This window comes from Mixophyes fleayi, chromosome 2 (assembly GCF_038048845.1).
Source record: "Mixophyes fleayi isolate aMixFle1 chromosome 2, aMixFle1.hap1, whole genome shotgun sequence".
Classification (NCBI taxonomy): domain Eukaryota; kingdom Metazoa; phylum Chordata; class Amphibia; order Anura; family Limnodynastidae; genus Mixophyes; species Mixophyes fleayi.
In genome coordinates this window covers 184,529,010-184,543,760 of record NC_134403.1, presented here as the reverse complement: position 1 = coordinate 184,543,760, position 14,751 = coordinate 184,529,010, and the positions used below count along the sequence as shown (strand labels likewise).

Sequence of the window (14,751 nt, the reverse complement as noted above, 5' to 3'; positions counted from 1 at the left end):
GATCTTCAAAGCCATGGCAGTGGCGGGGAGCCAATCTCGCAAGGCATCACTAGAGATTTACAAGGAGGACAGTTAGTTTGCGAGTGAGGTAGAGACTTAAGCAGCAAATAAAAAGGTGGATCGTAGTCACAAAGGAAAGAGGGGGGAAAGAAAGAGAAAAATAGCCCAATTGGGCGAAAACCCTGAATGAAAGGAATCCGGTAAGGATTCAAAGACATTATCAAAATTCAAGACAAATCAAAGTTAACAATATCTGAGGGTGCGTAGGGGGGGTGGTCCTAGGTCTTTCACAGTGTTAACGGCTGCCAAATCCCGAGGAGACCTAGAGAAGTTTATTACATAAAACACAAATCAGGGGAGGCAGGGGGAGGGAAGAGACGTTAGCTCTCCAAGACAACAGTTCCAAGAACAGCATAGTGCAAACAAATCCACAAAAGACAAAAAAAAACAAAAACAAACATTGGTTATAGGAAGATTGTCAAATAAGAGTTGTACATAGTTGGAGACTAGACAAAATTTACAAACAAATAAACATTTTTGAGCTATATACTAAAATTTTTAGGAGAACTAAAGTGACCTAGGTTGGCAAGGAGAATAATGTTCTGACTGATGTTAATAGTCCACCTGAAAGAAAAGGTCAATAAAGAGAAAACATTTGCACTTATATAGATGTATCAAGGAGGATCTGTATCTCGAGGACGTCTACTAGAGAACCGGGATCATTCGGGTTGAGGAAGCGCCGGGCGCTAGGTCTGCGGAGGCGAGGTGAGAGGAGCAGACGACTCGGGAAGGATATCCAGCTTGTCCAGAAGACTCCGACCTTGATCCAATGTTTTGACAAAACGAGAAGAGTTGGCAGCTAAGACTTGGAGCTGGAATGGGAAACACCAGTGGTATCGGATATTATACTGGAGAAGAATCCTAGTAACTGGCTGAAGGTCCCTTCGTTTTTGTATCGTAGATGGAGCAATGTCCTGAAATAATTGAATGCCCATGTCCCGAAACGAGACCACGGGTTGGTCACGAGTAGCGGTAAGAATATGGTCTCTGGTTTGGAAATAATGCAAATGGATGATAATGTCCTGAGGAGGTTGTCCACCAGAAGGTTTAGCTCTCAGGGTACGGTGAGCCCGGTCCATAAGACAATCAGCCTCAGAGATATCCGGAATAAGGTGAAGAAAGAGGGCCTTAAGGTAATCTTGAAGATCCACAGCGCCGACTTCTTCACTCACATTTCTGATGTGTATATTATGGCGGGAACGATTTTCAGAATCTTCTTGCATTTCTTTCAGAGTTTCGACTTCCTCACGAAGACGGGAGAGTTCTTTATCAGTAACGGAGTTGGATCGGCAGATGTCATCGGTTTTTGATTCCAGGGCATCCGTTCTGTTGCCCAGCGATTTCAGCTCTGTTTTGAACTCACTGCCCACTTTTGTCAGCTCCTGGTAGAAGGTCATCTTCACCCCTTCCAGAAGGCTAGTCATTACCGCATGAATTTGAGGGTCGAGCTCCACTTCAGAGGGTAAGGGGCCCGGTGACCCTTGTCGTTCAGCCTGGGGGGAGGAGGGTTTCGCTTTTGATCCCAAAAATTTGCCGACGTTGCCGTTGTCACTTTCTTTGGTTTGGTGGACATGGTTATAATCAGTCAGAGGGTGGACGTAGTAAGGGAATTAGGGTAAGGTAAGGAGAGAAAGGAAGGCCAGGGGTGGGATTGCACACTGATCTCAGCTCAAGTGGGAGGGGTCTCGCCAGGAATGGGCAGAATAGTACAATTCACATGATTGCCAAAGATTTTGTTGCGGACAAATGCATCAGATCACGTAGGAGTATGTCCGTTAGTAGAAATGGGGGAAAGATTTGCACACAAAAAGCTGGGTTCTTAGATTCCGATATTCCACATAAGATTTCTCACTGGACCCACTATGCTCTCAGCTCTTAGATAGGTTTTTTGTCCCAATAAAAGGACCAGTGTGGTTAATAGAAATATATGCTTGAATCACTGATGTGATAAATACAGACGTCCACTATGTGGCCGCAAAGCCACTGACAGCAAATTAAGTGTTGAGATCGGTGCAACTGGATCGTGCAGATACACTTATGCTGAGCAGGTCAAGTGTGTCGATAATTACTGCGACGGGCACACTGATGAATGGCCAGATGTCTGGGACACTAGGAACTCAGGATCACCGTTATGTCGGGCTCAAGTGCAGGTAAGAGCTCCGTTTAGATCCTCTAGGTGGTCGTTCCAATTGATATTGTAGGTGCCTTGACCGGATTCGCAGAGTGCGCCTGCAGCTTCTATGTAGACCACCCCACTGGGAGATGGGTCACAGCGTAGGTTTGTGACAGTGGGGGTGACAATGTACTGGCTCCGCCGGGCTGCAGCAGAAGCAACGGCAGTGTTCCGCTGCGACATCGGTCACGTCAGGGGGACCAGACCACAAATGAGAAGGGGCCGTTCAGGTAGGCTCCACATGCTGGACACTTTCAAGGCTCCCTGGGGCTCGGGCCGCAATCAGTCAAGCCAGCAAGAGGAGGCAGGAGAAGGTCCCTTCAGAGCCGACAAGGGCAGGACGGTCGGGCAGAGAACAGGAGTAACCCCTCACTAGATATGGTGTCCAATCCGGCACTTGGAACACCCAGGCAGGCCCAGTAGATAGCGTTGGCGCCAGATATGTAGGGGCCACGAGGAGCGGGTCCCACTCTAGGCCGCAGGGCTAAGGGAGGAAATGCAGGTCGCAGCTCAATTGTAGTGTGAAAGGGCTCAAAAACTTATTCAGGACCAAGACAGCAGGGTCCAGAAGCCCAATGAGAGCACACACGACAATTGAGGTAGGGAAGACACCTCGATTAGAGAGGCTTGACGGGATTGTGGCCAGAGCTGATCCGAGGCACGTCCACCATAGATGGCTTACAAGCCACACCCCCAAAAGTGATCAAATCTTTATTCGGTTTATCATTTAAAAAAGCATTTTCTCACACTATGGCACTGACAGATGTGACATTTCAATAAGTAATTGAGCGTGAGATGGTTAAACTTGTTATATTAATGCAAATTCTTTAATATCCGACCTAAGCGTATTTATTTTGCACAAAAGGAATTGGCCATCATGTGTTTACATAAATGATATCTGGGAAGTGGGTGACAGCTATACATTTTGAAGTAGTATTTGAATGGAGCTGTACTAAACAGTCAATTGTGAGTAGCCAGTATGTCAATTATTAGCACTTCAATGGTTAAATTCACCTGCACACTAGCTTTCCCTACAGGGAATTAGAAATAGTTCATTGAATGTAGGCTTACATGCAGCCCAGTTAAAATGAATCAGTGTCAAAAGGAAGCTGCAGATCTGTTGTTAATATCCAAATGAGTACTTTTAAGCGTTTCACGGGTAAAATTCGCTTGCAAAATTACTAACTTGTATGGAGCCAGGACAGAGAGTGAGAACTGCGCAAACATTTATTTAGTATCGATTTTTTTTTGTTTATCTCTATGATCAAGATCCTTGCACTGAAGTGTTCCTAAGTAAAAGAGAATATGGCTTAATCGACTCTGCTGTGCTAGATTTACAGTATAAATATGGTGCATGTGGAGGCATGGTTCAGCAGAAAACTCAGGACAAAATGACAGCTTGGTCTCCAGGTAGTGCAAAAGCTATATAGTGCTATGAAGGTGTTTGGCAAGTGTAGTGCAACATGTTTTTTTCTGTGTTCATATAATATTTGTATTCAGTGTGCTGCTCTCTGCAGGGAACAAGAAGGAAACAATTTCTTGAGTGTGGGCAGACATATAGTCCAATTATGATTAAACAGTCCTACATTCAAATAATAGCCTGAATCAATACGGATAGTATAAATTTACTTACAGTCTGAGCTGATTAATATTTTTTATAGAAATCAGCCAGAACAGCATTGATGGTACAGTGCCGAAGCCAGAGGTAGTAACAACACAGTTCAATGGCAATTATGAACACAAAGGGCCAGATGCAGATTTGGATGTATGCCTGTTTGCACAGCGTGAAATATACAAACTGGTACTCTGTATGTCCACAAGAAAAACCACACAAATATGCAGATTTACAAGCATCTGGACACTTGCACCTATGTGCAAATAGAGAGGCAGAACGGGGGAGGGAAAGTGCTATCTAACGTAGACATAGTACAGTAACGGCGTGTTTGCGTAATTGCGAACAGACACAAACACACTTGGACACATATGCCTTCAGTAACCATATTAAATACAGGTGCCTGAAAGCTGATGCAAATACATGCTAATTATGACTGTTGACAGCACTAGTTAGCCTCTTCTAATTGGATGATTGCAAATACACCTCTGAAGCTGATAAGTGAATTCACATTTTGTGTGTGCATTTTGAAAAAAAAATGTTTTGCTGCTTTCATTAGAACGCGAGAACCAATATTATATCTGCTACATTATAGAAGTATTAATTTTTAATCAAACCTCATAACAAATTAGTTTTTCTGGTATCAAAACAAAGGTGAACAAGCTTTTTTGTGCTTATGACCTAGTTGTCTGTAAGTATGCCCAATGTTAACCCAGTGGATATGTGACTGGTGCAGAACTGGATGCATCCTGCAATGTGTACATCTCAGCCTATGGGTGTAAATATTCAATTATTTGTGTGAGACTTTTTAGATGTTGATGCAGTCAACTCTTCATCAGGCCCAAAATGTGTAATGTACAGTATCAACATCTAGAACAGCAATAGCTTATTGCTCTCAAAAGGGATGTGGTTAGGATAAGCTCTCGTACAGTTCATAATTAGCATAAGGAACTAAGTAGTAAGAATGGGCTTCCATGAGTCCCAAGTTTCTCAAGACAGTTAACTCTTGATTTTTCTATATATATATATATATATATATATATATATATATATATATATATATATATATATATATATATCTATCTATATTATAGTCTTATATACCGAAGTACATACAACTAAGACCCAGCCTGTATAAACATCTACACAAATGTATGAAATTTTATCAAATTGATATGTTAACTACATTCCTAGTTAGTTCATTACATTGCAAGCATCCAAGCATAAATTAACAACCAACTAAGAAAAAAAATAGTAGAACAAAGCAGTGGGAAGATATATGTTTTGCATTAGCGCTCTCTGCTGACAGAAGTAAAGACCTGTTAATGAAAGAAAAAAAAATCCACACACCACTTAATTTCTCATTGATGTCACCAGAGCCAGATTTAGACTTCATGGGGCTGTAGGTAAAATACTGGTCCCCCCTCCCCCCAAAACAAACCATAGCATTATATATTTTTAGCATAGCATATATTAACTTTCACACCTACTAGAAAATATAGTGCAATCAATGTTATACCAAAATAATCTCAACTTTTTAACTCCTTACCTAAAATAGAGTGCACATAATGTTGTACAAAATTTTTTCTTGGTTTTAAATGCCTCATATCAAAGTGTAAACTTTGATATAAGGCATTTAAAGCAAAGAAATTGTTAACCCAAACTTTTTTGTAACTTAACACTTGACATAAAACACACTGCAAAGAATCTTCGACAAAGTAAGCTATATTAACTTTAAACGCCAAATATCAGATAAAGTGTAAACAGTGTCATACCAAAAATTCCCTGATCACTATACAGTTATAATTTCTTTCCACAAATATAGCACCCCTTTACATTTCTAGTGTTATTCTGCATGTTTTTTTCCGCAAAATCATCCACGACTCATCATGCTTTTGCCCTTTCACCATCACACTGTGCCCACTGCGTCCCTTCCTAATCACCCTGTGCCCTCCTTTATCATTAGATTGTGCCCCTTCATAAGCACGCAGTGCCCCTCTTTATCATTATACTGTGTTGCTTCATAATCACCATGTGTTCTCCTTTATCATTACACTGGGCTCCTTCATAATCACACTGCTTCCTCTGTTACTGTGCCCTCCGATCTTTACTTACCTTTCTATGATCAACTATTCTTCTGTCTTCTACTCTTCCATCTTCTTTTCTTCGGTGCTGCTCCCTGTGTGGCTCCTCACTGCCACTGTCAGTGAGAATGGACCAGAGAGGAGAGCGCTGGGAGCTGCAGCCAGTGATTTTTTTGTTGTTGCTGGGCCGGTGGACAGTGGGGAAGGCAGGCGAGGGAAGTGCCTCTCCAGCATGATGACCCATCGCACCATGCTGGAGAGGCACTCCAGAATGGTTATCAGATTGAGAACAATGATAGAGCTGGTGATATTTTCTGAGAAAATAGCTCAACAAACAAGTCACCAAATTGAAGCAAAGGTTCAAGCTGTTAAAAACTCTCATGATAGTCTTTACATTTGGTAGCCTGCACTGTAATGAATGCTATGACATGATGACTTATGAAGGGGTATTTAAATTAGTTTCTATGCAGTTAAAGGTCTTAATGTGCAAGCTTGCTGCAAACACAATGCAAGATTAAGGTAAATGTATTGATGGAGCTGAAAATTTAACAGGCCAGTTCTTTTAAAATAATAAATAGTAATAAAAAAGAATCTAGCTAGACTTGTCAATCTCCCAATAGTACAAAGGTATTAATAATGAATGAATAACCTTTAAAAGAAATCACTGCCTATATTTATACATATATACATATTCCCTGCCTATGGCAGAATATGGTAGACATTTTGAAAGGGGCCTGTAAGTGCTCTTTCCACATTTGTTCTATCACCCCTCAGCCTGTAGGTCCATAATGGACTTCATTATGTACACTGCATACATTTAGTTTGGCCCAGTCAACTTACCTTTGAATGCTGTGCAAGAAATTCTGGAAGGATGTGTATTTGTGCAAGAAGCTCAATGTAGTCATGGCAACAGAAATAATAAATGTGTGACAATATGTTGTTGAGTGTGAACCTCTGCATAGCTATTTTGTGATCTAAAAAACAGAACAAAAAAATACTTGGTTTGATGTGAAACAATACTTAACTCTTCATATAACTTTCTGTAAAAAACAACAGTTACATTAGATGACATTGCTCTTACAAAATGATCATTCTTAACAGGTTTTCTGCAATATTTGCGAGTAAATCACTAGTTCCATGTGGAAAAAGTGATTCCAACAACATTCCAACATGCTACTGCAAGCAACAATGATCAGAAAATCAGTCACAGTTTTTTCAGTCAAAAATAACCCAGATTCTATAACTTTTTTCTTGTATAGGTCTTTCGATTACATATACATGCTCCTTATGTTACCACTTTTCTTATAGAAGGCTTTAAACAAACGAAAAACAGTATATAGACATAACCTGAAGACCAAAGAAGAGTAATACATTTTATGGTACAGTATGATGCATTTTATGTTCTTATATTTATTTTGCACAGTATAATCAGACACAGAAGTTTAGCATGATATACTGTACCCCCTACTTACAGGTATGTACTCTAGAGGATAGAAGGAAGGTATCCGTTTAGGAGAAAGAACCATTTCAAATAATACGATCCATACATACCATCTTGCTGGTTAGCTTGGGTAATAAGATGACAGTGCAGAACACAAGCATTTGCAATGTCCACTAGTCTTTCCACCATGAAACTATTTTCTGTATCAATGTATACTGTTTCCCCATCAACGCCTCCAAAGCACTCTGGGATCTGCACATCTACTGCAAGTTGCATACTGAAAAGGGAAATAACAAATGTAACTCTTGATACAGGTATAACAAAGGAGAACATGGCAATGTAACATGAATCTCAATGTTAAACAGTGTAAATAGGAAAAAGAAAATTGATGCAACTTTATTGATGACCACACACACTATGCAATATGTTTGTTCAGCCTAAACACCAATCATAAGATACCTCATGCAGGGTCAGATTCTACCAAATAGAACACATAGCACACAAATACCAGGTTGGCTGTTGACTTCACATATGTGTAACAATAGTCATCAGGTGACCAGATTTTGTATTTGAAGCTATCACATTGAATCCCATTACTTTGGAGTGTAGATTAGTTTTTGGGGGGGCCAGCCATAGGATGTACAAAGTTGGCCAATTTGGTTGATCATCTCCACATAAAATTACACTGATTGCAATAGCTTTTTTTTTTTTTTCTTTCAGGCCCTTTCGCAGGGGTCACTCTGATCCGTTGTGGAGAGGGAGAGTGCTGAATACAACATGGATTTGAGTCCAGCGGTGGAGGACTGGCGTAGGCAGATGGATTCAAAGGAGGTGAACATGCAGGCAGAGATATGGTGTTTGATTGAATTATGAAAGTTACGCAGTTGCAAATATTGGTAGAAATAAAACAAAAAATTGCAAGGATGTGGAGATTGTTCTGGATTTCAGAAAATTGGGGGAAGAGGTTCGTACAGGTGAGGTCGCTCAAGAATCTGATCCTTCAAGAGTGCCATGGAGTAAACACAGATGGCGTAAGACCTGGGGGGGAATTCCAGGAAGTTAAAGAGTGGAATAACTGTCCCAAATTACCTGGGAGACAATGGGGTGGAGCAAAACTCACCTTGGACAGCGAGCCCATGGGAGCTAGAGAGATGCAGGAAAGGGCCCAGACTTTCCACCTCAATACAAACCCACATCCTAAAAGGTCTTATTGGTACACCACAAGACACAGTGAGCAAGCTGAGCAGAGAGGTAGCAACATCTTAAGTCAGGGATGTTCAGCCCACCTCCAGTGAAGTCCTCTGAAGAACATTAAGTCAAACTCGAAAGCATCTACCTGACCAAATAAATTGTGAGGAAGTGAATTGGAAGAATTTAAAAACGTAGCAAGAGATGTGGATGAGCGGGTCTCGAACAGCTATAAGAGCTTGGGGAGGATATTGATTTTGACTGCATTAATACGACCTATCGAGGAGATGGGACAGTGAGACCATGTGGCTAGATCAGATTTAATTTGAGAGAGTATGCGGGGGAAATCTGCTTGGAAGAATTGGTGAAAGCATTTAGCAATATAGATCCCCAGGTATTTATTTTTTTAAGTCGCCAATTAAAAGGAAAGGTCTGATCCGGAAATGCAGAAATCCAAAGCTTCAATTTTTTCAAGTTTTATCTTATAGCCTGAAAAATAGCCATATAAATCAAGTCTGGCTAAAAGGGGAAGGATGGATGCACCTGGGTTTGTAATAGTTAGTAAAACATCATCGGCACATAATACTAGCTTGTGTTCCATAGCACCCACTTTGATACCAGAAATCTGTTGGTGCCAGTATCCTGGCAACCAAAGTTTCTATTTGTCACGGGCACTAGGAGTCTTTGCCCAGGATATCACCAGATGTAGTCTTACCAGAGTAGTGTATACACACAGCGGTCCTCTGATAGCAGGGTGACTAGCGGAACAGGAGAATCAGCAGATGGTGAGAGGATGCTAAAGGAAAGTCTATGACTAGCAGCAACTGGTTATGGATTAGACAATATGAACACGAGGATCTTGATGGACGTGAAGACGTGAGGAAAGTCAGTGGTCTGCGTACAGCAAGTTGTACCACTGCTATAGGGAGAGGAGTTGTCCAGGAATAGATAGGAGGTAGTGAAGTCAGTGGTCTGCGTACAGCAAGTTGTACCACTGCTTGTAGTGATGGGACTAGTTCCAGGTGCAAGTAGGTAACGGGGAAGTCAGTGGTCTGCGTACAGCAAGTTGTACCACTGCTTATAGAGAGGAAACTTGTAATTGGTGCCAATAATAAACTGGGAGTCAGTGGTCTGCGTTCAGCAAGTTGTACCACTGCTATAGGTGAGGATAGGCACTAGTGTAGATGAGTGGAACATAGAAGGTAACACGGAGAGCACAAGGAACTTGATCCCAAATGGTATACACGATACAATAGCAAATGACAAGCGCTGCTTGAGAGATACAAAGTCACTACTGAGATCCAGGTCAAATGAGACAAAGTCAATAGCATCCATATCTTCAGAAGATAAAGGACTCCGTAGATGAGCAGGACACAGTCCAAGCGGATATGCAATAAACTAGTAAAGTCAATAGAAGGTAAGCATACCGCGATTCAGTTGAGCAGGCTGTCACGAGAGAAACACAGGGATAGCCGAGCGGCTAAACGCAGACAACTTGACACGAGTGGAGCAATGATGATTCATGCAGAAATCAGCAGGAACTGAAGACACGATGAAACACAGGAGAGTTGAAGCGGTCTGGAAACCGGCAATGCAATAGAGAGGAATCAGCTGGAACTGAAGACACGAGGAGAAACACAGGAACACCTTCAGAGACTCACAGGGAATGAGACTCCAAGATCAGGCAACGAGGTAATGACCACAGGTGCTTTAAATAGGGAGTGTTGCCTGATCAGCCAATAAACTAAAAGCAACAGGTCTGAAGGGTTTATAGAGGCTGCGCATGCGCAGAGCATCAGGATGGCGGACGGCCACGGTTCCTAATAACAGGAGAAGAGGCACTCACGGTCCGGTGAGTGACACTTTTATAAGTGAGAAAATCAAGGGCGACAGAGGACACCCCTTTCGTGTGCCATTTGAGATCCTAAATGGTGCTGAGGTGTGGTCATTGGTGGAAACTGTACCAGATGGGGATTTATATAAACCTGCCAAAGAAGCCCATGGATTCAAGAATCCCAGCCATGAATGACCAATAAATGCGATCAAGTGCCATTATCAGGGAACAGATTCTACCATGATGGATGTAATGTATCAAATCGATGGCCCTCCTGGTATTATCGGGGGCTTGCCTGCCTCAAATGAAGTCTACTTGGTCAGGATGGATAAGAGACGGTAGGAATCTATTTAATCTGATGGCCAAGATCTTAGCATAAAGTTTCAGGTCAACATTGAGCAACGATATAGAGGTGTAGCTAGAGCATAGCATTTGGTCTCTCCCAGGCTTTAGGATTACTACAAATATTAGCCAGGGTGGAGGCAGAATCAAAGCTGGCCCCCTCCAGGACCACATTGAAAAAAAGTCAAATGGGGCCCAAGAACTCCCACAATTTTGTTTATAGTGTTGCACAGAAAACTCATAAGACTCCTGGAATGATGAGGTCTTAAGGGATTTAAAGGCTGCCAGGACCTCGTTTTGAGTGATAGGCGAATTTAAAAGTGAAAGTTAAGGTGCGGCGAGTTTGGGAAGGGCAGCATTGGCCAAATATGTATCCAATGCAATGCACGTGGAGAGGTCTCCACGTGGCGGAAGAGTATGGAGGTTATAAAAGAGAGGAGCAGAGTTCACTAAATGTATTAACAATGTCAACAGGGTCATACGTGGGTCAGAAGCCAACCATTGGGAGTCTATCAATGAAGCCAAGAGCCCACATTTTCCGCAATTTCCTAGCCAGCACAGAGCACGCCTTATCATAAAAACACTACTGGAGCTTCTGCATAATAGAAGCCGCTTACGAAAACGAAGGGTATTTAATTGACCCTTCAGAGAGTCTATTTGTGCAAGCAGAGCAGGATCAGGGTGGGCTTTGTGTTGAGCAACAACTCTCCAAATTGCTTACAAGAGAGAAAATCTCCACGGAGGCCTTTTTCCAACCTGCGGAGGTCGTATTAATCAGCTGTCCACGTACAGTGGCTTTGCGAACGTCCTAAACTCCCGGCGCAATGTAAGTGACAAATTCTCCAAGAAATAATCAGAGATCGCTGCAGAGATATTCAGAGCGCTAAATGCATTCAGCAGTATTGAATCATCCAAGCTCCACCTGCATGAGCGAGGGGGTTGTTGGAGAAGGTCCACCAAATATATATATTCCTGCATGATTGGTCCAAGAAAACAGAGTAATACAAGCTTGGGTCGTATGGGACGTGAAAGAGTGCGAGACTTGGATCATATAGATATGGGAGTATATTTGATGAGGAGCTGAAAAATGAGTGTAAACTCTAGCAGCGGAATTTTTATAGGTGTAAGGAGTCGTTTAGGCTGTGCTGTTTAAGTAAAGCTGCCAAGTTTAGTGAATCCATACAAGAGGAAGCACCCAGTTTTAGGGAAGGAGGGGAAGACTTGCCTAGAGATGGGGGGGTCGAAAAATTGAGAATTATACTCGCCGTTCATTTCCTTTCCTTGAGATACTCCATGACAGCAATTACAATCGGTTAATCCCTAATCAGCTAGTGTAGACAGGAAGAATTTTGTCCCACCTTGCCCCTATATAAGGCAGCTCCTCCTCTTCCTGAATGTTTTTCTTAACTTCCCAAGCCGTCCTATAACATATTTGCTGTAGAATCTTTCTCCCAAACTGTGCCTCCTCAGGACCGAAACGTCAAGAAGATAATGTTTAGAAAAGGTGTGCATCGACGACCATCTGGCTGCCTTACAGATATCGGTTGCGAATGCATGGGTTCTATGTGCCCAGGAGGTCGCTACCGCCATAGTTGAATGCGTCTTCAGTATGCTAGGTACTTCACGCCCTTTCCCCCTGTAAGCCTGTGTAATCACTTCTCTGATCCACTTTGCCAATGTGGGTTTGGATGGGGCCTGTCCCCTGCGAGAACCTTCAGGAAGTACAAATAGTTGCTTTGTCTTTCTAAGATTTTTTGTCTTGATAATGTACGTAGAAATAGCTCTCACCACATCTAGAGCATGGAGGCGTGTTTCGTCACTATTAGTGGGATGAGGGTAGAGAGATGGCAGAATCAACTCCTGAATGATGTGAAAGGAGGATACCAGCTTGGGTAAATAATCCGGATTCGTCTTCAAAACTACTCTATCTTCATAGATATTCAGAAAGGGTTCTTCACACCACAAAGCATGTATGTCCCCTATTCGATGAGCAGAAGTGATAGCCACCAAAAAGAGCACCTTCAGAGTGAGGCATCTAAGATATATGTCTTTCAGAGGTTCAAAAGGATAGGCTGTTAAGGCATCTAAGACAATATTAAAAGGTCCCAAGGGGCCAAGAATGGTTTCCGTCTTGGGCGTAACCTCTTCAGTGCTTGAAAAAACTGGAAGATAAGATCCCGATATGCCAGTTTAATATCAAGAAGGATGCCAAGGGCAGATACTTGCACCTTTAACGTAGCAGGTGCTAGTTCTTTAACAAAACCATCTTTGAGAAATTCTAACACATCCGGCACACTGGCAGACATGGGATCCTTCGCATGTCTCCTGCCCAACAAATAATTTTTTCCCAGGTTCTGTAATAAATTATAGAGGAGTTCATTTTCCTGGCCTGAACTAGAATGTCTATTACTTCACCTGAGAACCCTTTGGATTTCAGTAATTGCCTTTCAGTCTCTTCACGCCATCAAATCAGTGAATTTGGATTTGGATGTAAAACTGGACCCTGATGTATGCGGTCTGGCCTGACGGGTAATGGCCATCGATGTTCCAGCAACATTCTCTGTGCTACAGTGAACCAGGGACGCCTTCGCCATGCCGGGAGGACCGCTATCACCTCCACTTTTTCTTTCCTATTTCCTGAGTATCTGAGGGATGAGTGGAAATAGAGGAAACACGTACCCCAGTTTGAAGTTCCACTGCATTGACAGGGCATCTATCCCTGATGTCTCTGTGACAGGAGTAGAAGAGGGGTACCTTGGCATTGCTTCCTGTGGCCATAAGGTCTATTTCTGGTGTTCCAAATCTGTGTTGTACCAGTTGAAAGACTTCTTTGTGCAGCTCCCATTCCCTTGGGAGGACTGGGTATCTGCTTAAGTAATCCGCCATTACGTTGTCTCTGCCTGCTACGTGAAGGGCTAAGAGAGATCTCAGATTCACCTCTGCCCACTCCATTAGCGCAGTTATTTCTGCCACCATGGCTCTGCTCTTGGTACCGCCTTGCTTGTTTATGAAGGCAACCACAGTCCTGTTGTCGGAGAAGACTCGTAGATAGGGCTAGAAGTACTGAACCACACGCCAGACTGCTTTCATCTTCAAGATGTTTCCCTGAAGAATTCTCTCTTCATCTCGCCAAGTGCCCTGCGTGATCATATCTTGCACCCCAACCTAGTCCACTGGCATCTGTGGTAAGGACATACCAATGTGGCACCGAAAGAGTCACACCTTGTTTTCTCAGGCCTGGGAGCTGCCACCAACGTAAGGACTGCCTCGCTGACCTTGAGAGGTTGACTTTGGAGTCTAGAGACCCTACTGTACGATCCCATTGCGCAAAAAGGTTTGCTTGAAGATCTTTCATAAGCCATCTTGTCCAAGGGAGGATTCCTATTGTTGAGGAAAACATTCCTAGGAGGCGCAGACATGTTCGTGCTGACACACGAGGTTGAGTTTGAACTTGATGCGCTAAGGACCGGATTTTGTCCGTCCTTTCTTGCGAAAGGCAGACTTTGTCTGTTCTTGTATTTATTTGCACTCCTAGAAACACAAGCTGTTGTGACGGTGTGAGATGGTGTTTTGATACATTGACTAACCAGTCGTGCTGTTGCAGAAACTGGATTACTTGGGCTGTAACCTCCAAAGCTGCTCTTTCTGATTTTGCCAAAATTAGAATATCGTCCAGGTATGGTCACAAAGTCACTCCGCTTTCCCTGAGTGCCGCTATGAGAACTATAAGGACCTTGGTGAATGTTCTTGGAGATGTGGAAAGGCCAAACGGAAGCCAAGTGAACTGGAAGTGACGTCCTTGAATGCAAAATCTCAGAAAATGACGGTGACTGAATGTAATCGGGATATAAATATGTGTTCTTTAAGTCTTTTGCTGTCAGAAAATCTACTGTTTCCACTGCTTTGAGAATTGAGCTGACAGATTCCATCCGGAAATGTTTTGCTGGTACATAGCAGTCGAGAGCCCTTAAATCTAGCACTGTCCTGAAGGCACCTGATGGTTTCTGGACGAGGAAT

At 42.7% G+C, this 14,751-nt stretch overlaps 1 protein-coding gene across 4 annotated transcripts in view; it reads right to left on the bottom strand.

Moving 5' to 3' along the window:
- The window catches only part of RAD51C (RAD51 paralog C), a 57,424-nt gene that overhangs the window by 21,730 nt on the left and 20,943 nt on the right, over nucleotides 1-14,751 (bottom strand). For all 4 annotated transcript variants that reach the window (XR_012688030.1, XR_012688031.1, XM_075195069.1 and 1 more), the window contains exons 3-4: nucleotides 7,481-7,647; nucleotides 6,770-6,903 (exon numbers count right to left, since the gene is read on the bottom strand). Coding sequence is in view for 2 of the 4 variants with exons in the window: in XM_075195069.1 (XP_075051170.1) it covers nucleotides 6,770-6,903; nucleotides 7,481-7,647 (301 nt within the window). In the remaining 2 variants the exon portion in view is untranslated. The remainder of the gene's footprint in view (nucleotides 1-6,769; nucleotides 6,904-7,480; nucleotides 7,648-14,751) is intronic.